The 8,378-nt window shown below is 54.4% G+C and overlaps 1 protein-coding gene across 1 annotated transcript; it reads right to left on the bottom strand.

Moving 5' to 3' along the window:
- Window positions 1-756: 756 nt before the first annotated feature.
- On the bottom strand, window positions 757-8,051 carry C1ql1 (complement C1q like 1). The gene is made up of 2 exons (XM_041635976.1): window positions 7,185-8,051; window positions 757-1,419 (listed from the first exon to the last, which is right to left on the bottom strand). Exons 1-2 carry the CDS (start codon window positions 7,779-7,781, stop codon window positions 1,240-1,242), a joined length of 777 nt encoding a protein of 258 aa, XP_041491910.1. The 5' UTR covers window positions 7,782-8,051; the 3' UTR covers window positions 757-1,239.
- Between the last annotated feature and the right edge of the window lie 327 nt (window positions 8,052-8,378).

Raw genomic sequence — 8,378 nt, forward strand, 5'->3', positions numbered from 1 at the left:
AAATAAATAAATATTAAAAAAAATAAAGTGCCTACCCAGTGTGACACACAGTGGGGGTTTTCTAAATAGTAGCTATTTATCTACTGCTCTATCTGTCTGGGTGTTACAGCTTGCCAGTTACAAGAAGTCGAAAGAGGCAGAGGCAGGCCAGAGAGACTCGGGGTGACTGGGATTCAAATACAACCACAGAACTTAACAACCAAACCTGCCCATTCATCCAACTCCAGCGTGGGTGGGAGAGTACCTAAAAGCATGTCGTCTAAAGAGGAAGAGCTATGGACTCTGAGCATGCACATTATACCTCTCTAATCTTCAATGGGGTAAGTGGATCTCCTTTCCCACATTTTACTGATGAAAAACTAGGGGCCAGGAGTAGCGCTTGGAACAAGGTTAACTAGCTTTTAGGGCAAAGCTTGGTTCTTTCTGTGGCTTTCACCAGCAGGAGAGGAACTTGGATCACAAGAACCTAGGCTCTCTGCTTAAGAAGTTGTCTGTACCTTGTTCCCAACGTAGCCAATGCAAAAATGGCACTTCACCCCCATATAAGATATAACGGCATTGCTTCCCACTCCTCCCACTCCAGCTGCCCACGTGGGCTGTGGTAAGCACCAGACCTTTTGGTCCTTCTCCCGGAGCAGCTGTTTCCAGCATTTGGCTGTCCCTAGAAACTTTTACCATGCTCCTTCCCAGTCTAGAGGACAAGGTCCAGGGTACCTCCTACAGACTTGCCCAGGGCACAGACTGAAATCCCCACGGGGTGGAAATGTTTTTATTATAGCTTTGGTCAGACCAGTTGCAGCTGTTCCAGGGTTTTGTGGGTGCTGGGAAGTTATCCAGCCCCTAACCCGCTTCTACCCGAGGCGGGGATCACTCCGCAGGAAGCAACAGCGCCAACTCCCCGCCCCCCAGACTGGGGCTGGCTGGCAGGACGGGGTGGGCAGTAAACAGTCCTATTGTACACATATACAGTGCAGGCTGGGACCTGGAAGGCGACCTGCCACCCGGGCCGGAACTGCGTGCGGGTGGGGGAGGGGGGAGAGCCGGAGAGGGGATTTAGCGCTCCAAGGAGTAAAGGCCTGGACTGGGTGGTTGGAGGCGGGCTGGGGGCGATTCAGCCTGGGAGGGTTGGCAGTCTGGGCCAGGCAATTTGAAAATGAGTAGGGAATGGGTTCTCGTTTGCCTCTCCGGAGAGGGGAGCCCCAGGGATGAAGAGCAACGGATGGAAAGGGGTGCAGGGGCTCAGTCTGAATAGATGATGAAGCCAGAGAAAGTGCTGTATTTGTTGCTGTTGCCACCGTGCGCTTTGCCTCCGTCCAGCTTGATGAAGACCTCATCGCCTGCGTCCAGGTGCAGGATCACGCTGTTGCTAGCATAGTCGTAGTTCTGGTCTGCATCCTGGGCGATGGCGCTGGCCCGCACCTACGGGTGGGGGAGGAGCGTGGGGGGGGCGGGGTGGAGGTGGGGTTAGGGACGGGGAATGGGGCAGTGTGAGAGGGGAAGGGGGTGAGGCAGCCACACGGTGAGGATCTGGGGGTCCTCAGGTCCAGTTTTCCCACCCACCAGCCCACCCTACCCCCTTTTAATCATGCATCACATTTTGGGAGCAGCCATAGAGATTCTAGGGCAGGGCACAACTGCGCCGAATCCGAAGTCCAGATGGAGTCTTCCTCTGTAACTCCTGCAGGTCTTACCATCTGCCTGCTGCCCACCTCAGTGCCTCCAGGGTGGCCCAGCTTGGAAGTCCTTCCTTGCATAGAGGGCTGCCTTGTGCTTCCTGAGATGGAAGATCTGTCCTCAGCATTCCTTCCTCTCTGCTTCAATATCGACGATGTTTTCCTTTCCCTCACACCCACCTGCTCTCATGGAAATGGATGGACAAAGGATACAGCTTGGCCAGAGGTGAGGCAGCTGGGGTAATACCAGGCTGCCAGTAAGGAGCCACCCAAGAACTGGGGCTGAACCTTTGGTCCTATCCAAAGCTCATTCCAGAGTCTCTTTTACCTTGCCACTGAGACTCAAGGCCTGGTAATTATTTCCTCTCCTGGCCTTTGATTGACCTCCCTGCCCAAGGCCTCTGGGAGTTACAGCTACATCCCTGGCCAAAGGATGATCATGTCTCTTCCTAGAGTAGCAGAGAGGAACGGGATGGGAAGAAAGGAATTGAGGCCTTACATACTCAGTGGTCCTTGTCTTGAAGGGACATGAGGACAGGAGGGGACCGCTCAAGGGAAGCACTAGCAAAGAAATCTGAATATTGCCACGACTTTTGGATGTTCTGACTAGTTTTAAGACATTGAGAGGAGGATACTGGTGGTTGAATTATCTGTGGACATTTCTGAAGCAATGAGAGAACTAAGCTTTAGGACTTAGGATCTCCCTAAAATAAAGAGTAAGGAACAGAAGAAGAGGGGCTGGAGAGTTGGCTCAGTGGAGAAGACCACAGCCAGAGGACCCAGGTTCGATTCCCAGAACCTACATCACAACTGCCTGTAACACCAGCTCCAGGGGATCCTATGCCCTCTTCTGTCCTCCAAAGGCACCAGGCACACATGTGATGAACAGACATCCGTGCAGGCAAAGTACCCATCCACATAAAATAAACTTTAAAAATTAAAAAGAGAGAGCGAGAGGAGAAAAGCCATCCCCTGGGTTGTGGCCAGCAGTGGGGAAGGCTATGTTGAACTGGGTTCTCAAGCAGGCTCTCCCACAGTTCCTCTCTATGCCGCTCCTCTGAAGACAGCTCCTGCAACCTCGGCTGATGCCAAAGCACAGTGGGCAGAGGGGGTAAGCGCGGGGGGAGGGGGAGATAAGGAAAGCACAACTGCCAGTCATCTTTGCTAAACCAGCAGCCTCCGCAGCAATGCTGCACCCAAGAGGGCCCACCACATTTGAATGCAGCTTCCCAAAAGTCAATGTCCTTCCACTGTTATCCAATGTTATCTCTCCTTAACCGCTTCTCCAGCCAGCACTGGAACTATGTGGATTCTAACTGGGGAGACATCTCCTAAAACAAAGCAGGAGAAGGGGCTGGTGAGAAGGTAAAGGTACCCCTAATGCCAAGCCTGATGACCTGAATTCAGTTCCCAGATGGAAACCCACATGGTAGGACAGAACTGACTCCTGCAAGTTGGTCTCTGATCTCCACACCAAGAAGTGTTGTGTCCCCACCTCAATAATGTAATAAAAAATAAAGGTGTGCCCGGCAATACTGGTGTACATCCATCTTTCATCCCAGTCCCCGCGAGGCAGAGGCAGGTGGGCTTCTTTGAATTCAAGGCCATCCAGGGCTACGAAGAAAAATCCTGTCTCCCCACCCCTCCAAAATAAAAGAGGAACTGTTCATTTAAAGCTTCGGTTTCTCTGTCTAGAAAACTGGATGAGAAGTCCCTATCTCACTACTGCCACCTTTACAAAGGCCTTTAGATGGTAAAGAAAAAAAAAATTAAGCCTTGCTAGGGCTTTAAACTAGCAGAGAAGAGCAAAAAGCAAAACAGCCAACTTCTGTATTGTTCCCTGGGCCCTAATCCTGGTAGTATTTATTATTACACGTGCACTTTGTTATCTTTGCTAATAAATTACTACTAATAACAATTATTTTTATTACCCAGATTAATTTAGACTTAACTCATTAAAACAGTGTGCTCTTTAATAGCCAGATCCATTAGAGCACAACCATCCGTCAACAGGGATCTCCGGGTGATGCGACAGGCATCACAAGTGCTATGCTTACGTTTATTATTTATTCATCACCATGATTGTTGCTGTAATTATCCTAATTATCCAAGGAAGCAGCAAGAATTGATGCCCTTCCATCCCTAGACAACGGGAGATCCTCAAACGGAACCCAGGGCTCCCGGTTCTCCACTCAAGACTGGAAGCCGTTGAGGCATCCAGCTCCTCTTGGGAGCCGTAGGAAAGATGGGAGAATTGAGGTTGCCATGGAATCCAGAAAGCAGCCCGTTCCATGTCAGGAGGGACTGCCAAGAGGGGAAACCGAGGCAGTGGTTCAACCAAGAGAACCGAGTTGCTAGGCTATAGTTAGGGAAATGGCTCCTGTCCCCAGTCCAGGCTGAGGTCTCGGGTTTGCAGGTGTGGCTCCCAGAAGTGGCCAAAGTGCCTGGTTCACAGAGGACTCATAGGTTTACCGGGCCCCTTCCTTGCGTGGTACTAGGCTCTGTGCTGTGAATGGTACCAGAAACTAGCGAGGACAGCTGGGTCTCTTTCTACCCTCCAGGTGAGAAGGTGATTCCCCAGGAGTTTTTTATGGCGCAGACCTCAATTTACACATCTCTGCCAGCCTTTGCCCTCCAAGCCCTCACCCATGTGTAGACTCACCTCCCCGTGTCCCCTTCCCTGGACAAACAGCACTGACCACTGGCATGTCCTCACATAGCCTCTTCCTATAGCCATGTTGATCAATTTTGTGTCCACCCTAATCTATCTGAACCAGATATGGAGGTAGACAGTCACCCCGATCCTAGAACCCTTTCCTCAGACACCTCATCCTAAGCACTAATACCAGGGGCTATCAGATTGGGGGGATTGACACAAAGCTATCCCTGTGGAGGGAGGGCAGTGGACCTTGGACAAAGGTCCTTGGGCACTAGGCATCAGATGGCAAACCCCTTTCTCCGCTCTTCTTGCCCAGAATTGGTCTTCCTTCCCAAAGAACTGGCAACCTCTTTGAAAGCAGGAATCTAGGCACTCAACACTCTGGTGACCTCTGTCCTGAAGGCACGGAAGGCAGAAGCTCCTTTCCTCTGTTTCCACCCACTGTGCAGCCCTGTCATTGTCTTCTCTCCTTAGTAAAATGTTCTCCCCTACCTCTGACTATTTCCTTCCTCTTTAGTGGCCTCTCCTTACCTGGCAAACCCAGGTTCAGCATCCTTTCCTTCCTGCCAAGTGGTTCTGAGCTAGGGTAGGACCGACCCGCTGAATCACTCTCTCAGACAACGCATTTGGAGACAAGAGTTGCCAGATGCATTCTAAGCCCACCTTCAATGCAGCTGATTGCAATTGAGTGGGTTATCATATGACCACTACTGTCTCTACTACATAAGCCATAAAGACCCAGTGGGCAAATGGGCTAAACCCTTGGTGCCAAACAAGCCTCACACCATGTTTCCTGTAGGGGGTCATGACAAACGTGTGGAATGACTGGTGAGATTCAATGAGCCTCTTGGACAATCTGGAAGGAGGCACAAAAGGATACTGGGGAGGAGGCCGCAGACTCCATTGCTGTTCTTATCATTGGGTGTCTTTTTTTTTTTTTTTTTTGATTTTTTGAGACAGGGTTTCTCTATAGCTTTGGAGCCTGTCCTGGAACTAGCTCTTGTAGACCAGGGTTGGCCTCGAACTCACAGAGATCCACCTGCCTCTATCTCCCAAGTGCTGGGATTAAAGGCATGTGCCACCACCACCCAAGGGGGTTGTCTTGAGTAACTGTTAATGTGCAGAGTCTCTGAAACCCTAAAGTCACCCTCAGTGGGCCCCTGGCAGCCTGTGGTTCTCCCGCCTCAAGAACTCTTCTTCATCAGGCTGTGCTGGCACTGTGTCTCTGAGGGAGGGGAATGGTTTCAGTTCCAGGACGCTAAGGCAAGTGGCCCCATTCCAAGTACATGCTCTCTGAGGAGCCTCCTCAGCTCTGTTGCTGGGACCCTGCTGGGAGACCCCTGTGGTGGGGCAGAGTCTAAAGGCCCAGTAACCACTCAATTCCAGCAAGCCTCCAGTCCCCTAAACCTCGGCTTTGGGCCGGCTCAAACTTTCTTTGAGGAAGGAAGGAATGTCATCAATGAAGGTGACATTGCTGCATGCCTTATTGGTGATTAATAAGGGGACTTGTGGGGCTGTCTGCAGAATGAGCCTTTGCTGGATTCTGGGGCTTTCCATTTGGTCAGGAACCAAGGACAAAGAGGAGAGTCACCAGAAGCCTGATAGACACAAATGGGAGAGAGATACAGCTATAGGGGGAAGAGGGGGTGGACCCAGAGAAGACAGACATAGATGAATGGCAGATTCCGCTAAGAAATGGTCAAGAGACAGAGAAAGAAGAGGCAGAAACCATACTGGGGAGTGGAGGAAGCAGGCAGAAGAAAAAAGAAGACAGACTTCCATGCCGATAGGCTTTCTGCCCACTCTCCTGTCCCCAAACTTTGCAGAACCCAGAGCAAGGTAGTGCTGCAGTGGGAGGGGTTCCGAGAAGATCTGGAGTCTCAATCACAGGGGGTTCCTTCTAATTTCATCAGTCTACCTCAGTTTTGACCCTCTGGCCTCAGAGAAGAGAAGGTTCAACCTGACCACGCCCCCGGGGTGGGGCTCACGTAATCCAGAGGTGAGAGCGCTGGGAACTGGGAAACCAGGGTGGGTGGTTCCAAGGAAAACGCTGTGCGCCCGCCCGCCTTCCCTATCTCAGACCCAAGCAATCCACGGAACAAGGAAGACCTTTCCACCTCCCTATCTTCTAGGATAATGGAGGAATTGGACCTGGAGACCTTAAGGAGGGGAGTTTCTATCACTCTGCCCCGCCTCTGGAGGAAACTTTTCCCCGGAGGCGCTGGATAGCTCTGAGACTCTGGGAAAAGGTTGCGCATTCCACGGTGTTTGCAGAGGGTATCAGACCAGCTCGAGAATTCCTTCTCTAGAGCCAGGGACGTACTGCAGCTAAGGCTATTGGGTGCCGGACTCCCTTTGCCTTTGTGCCCAAAACATTTCCTGCAGCCCTCCTTCTCCTGCGCGCCCTAGCCACTTGGTTTAGCGTCCTCCGGCGCGGAGACTGTTTCTCCTTATCCGTGCCCTAGAGCACATCTTTGCTGTTCCCTTAAAGCCAGTCAGCGTCAGCTTGAATCTTAGCTCTCGAGTGAAATCAACCCGAATCAGCCTCCCAAGGGCCAAACCCCCAAGGACCGGTCCGCGCGCCCTAGAGCCCTATGATCTGACTAGCTGGATTTATCTTTACTCATTTTCACTCCTCTGAACCACTTGCCTTAGAGCTCGAGCCCAAGGGCTGAAGAGTCAGGGGTGCCTGTTAATTGCAATCATTCTTCATGTGATAGTTAAGGGGGCCGCTTTAGGGTCTCCACCTACGCCTGCCTGGTGTGCCTGTCAACTCTGATCCAAAACGCATTCTGCTGGGGCTCCCTGGGTGCCCTGCCCCCAGGTCAGCCCCATGCGCCCTCATGGCCCACCTGGCCGTTCTTGCAGAGGTCCGCCCACATACTGGTGCCGTCGCCGCCGCGCATGAGAACGTGGTAGGTGAAAAAGTAGGTGCCAGGAATGTTGCATGTAAACTTGCCGCTGGCCGCATCGTAGTTGTTGCCTAGGTTGGTGACCACGTCGTCAAACTTGAGCACCTCGTAACCCTCATGAGGGTTCTTGAGGCCGGCATAGAAGGCCACGCGTGGCACCGTGGTATAGGTGGCCGTGCTGATGGCGCCGCTGCCTCCTGAACCCGGCAGGCCAGGAGGACCAGGCTTGCCTGGCTCACCCTTTTCCCCCGGCGGTCCCACAGGACCCGGAGGGCCCCGGTCCCCTGGAGGCCCGGGGGGGCCCGGCTTGCCGGTGCGGCCCGGCTTCCCCTGGGGGCCCTGCACCAGCGTGGAGGGCGGGGGCGCACCGCTCTGCTCGCTTAGAGCGTCGCCGCCGTCGGACCGCGCGCCGGCGCCGGGGCCCCGCGCGGGGTAGGGGTCGCACACCATGCGGCAGGTGCCCAGCATCTCATAGTGGCCGTCCGGGCCGCCCGAGCTCACCAGCACCGGGATGAGCACCACCAGCACGAGCAGCATCACCACGCCCGCGGCGGCTGCCAGCAGCGTTTTCCGGCCGGCGCGGAGCCTGGGGAGAGCCGGGCCACCCGGCCGCGCCGTCGGGGCAATGGTGCCGGCGGGTAGGGGGCGCGGGCTTAATGCCCGCGCTCAAGGGCGGTCCGGCGGGGCTGCGGGCATGGGGCCGGGGCCTGGGCGCCGCGCTGCGCTGCTTGCGCTGCGGAGCCCAGCAGCGGGCTCCGGCCTCGTGCTTCCCTCCCGCTGCGCTGCCGGACTGAACGCGGTGGCCACCGCCTCCCGCCTGGCGCTTAGCTCCTCCCGCCTTCTCGGGTTGGGGCCACCGCCCCCTCCGTTGGGCCCCGCCCACCCGCTTCGCCGGGCTCGGAGAGGGCGAGGGGTGGGGCTGCGGGCGGGACAGGCGCCTAATTGGGCCGCGGAAGCCGTGAGGAGGGAGGGGCAGAGAGGGGCGGGGTTTATGAGACTCGGGTGGGCGCCACAGAGGTAGCTGGAGAGGTTCGGAAATGTGGAGGGGGGGGAGGACTAGAGTCAGGTAAACAAGGAGGATCCCAGAGGGAAGGGATGAGTAGGACCAAAGAGTGAACGGAAGGGAGAGGCAGA

This window comes from Microtus oregoni, unplaced genomic scaffold (genome assembly GCF_018167655.1).
Source record: "Microtus oregoni isolate MIOR12 unplaced genomic scaffold, Mior012 000048F_ref0000485, whole genome shotgun sequence".
NCBI lineage: Eukaryota > Metazoa > Chordata > Mammalia > Rodentia > Cricetidae > Microtus > Microtus oregoni.

What these genes read in the sequence shown, in the direction of transcription:
- C1ql1 (XM_041635976.1), bottom strand. Translation starts at nt 7,781, where the DNA reads ATGCTGCTCGTGCTGGTGGTGCTCATCCCGGTGCTGGTGAGCTCGGGC. An exon ending in ACCTCTGCAAGAACGGCCAG is followed by an intron (nt 1,420 to 7,184) that starts GTGGGCCATGAG and finishes CCCCACCCGTAG; the next exon opens with GTGCGGGCCAGCGCCATCGC.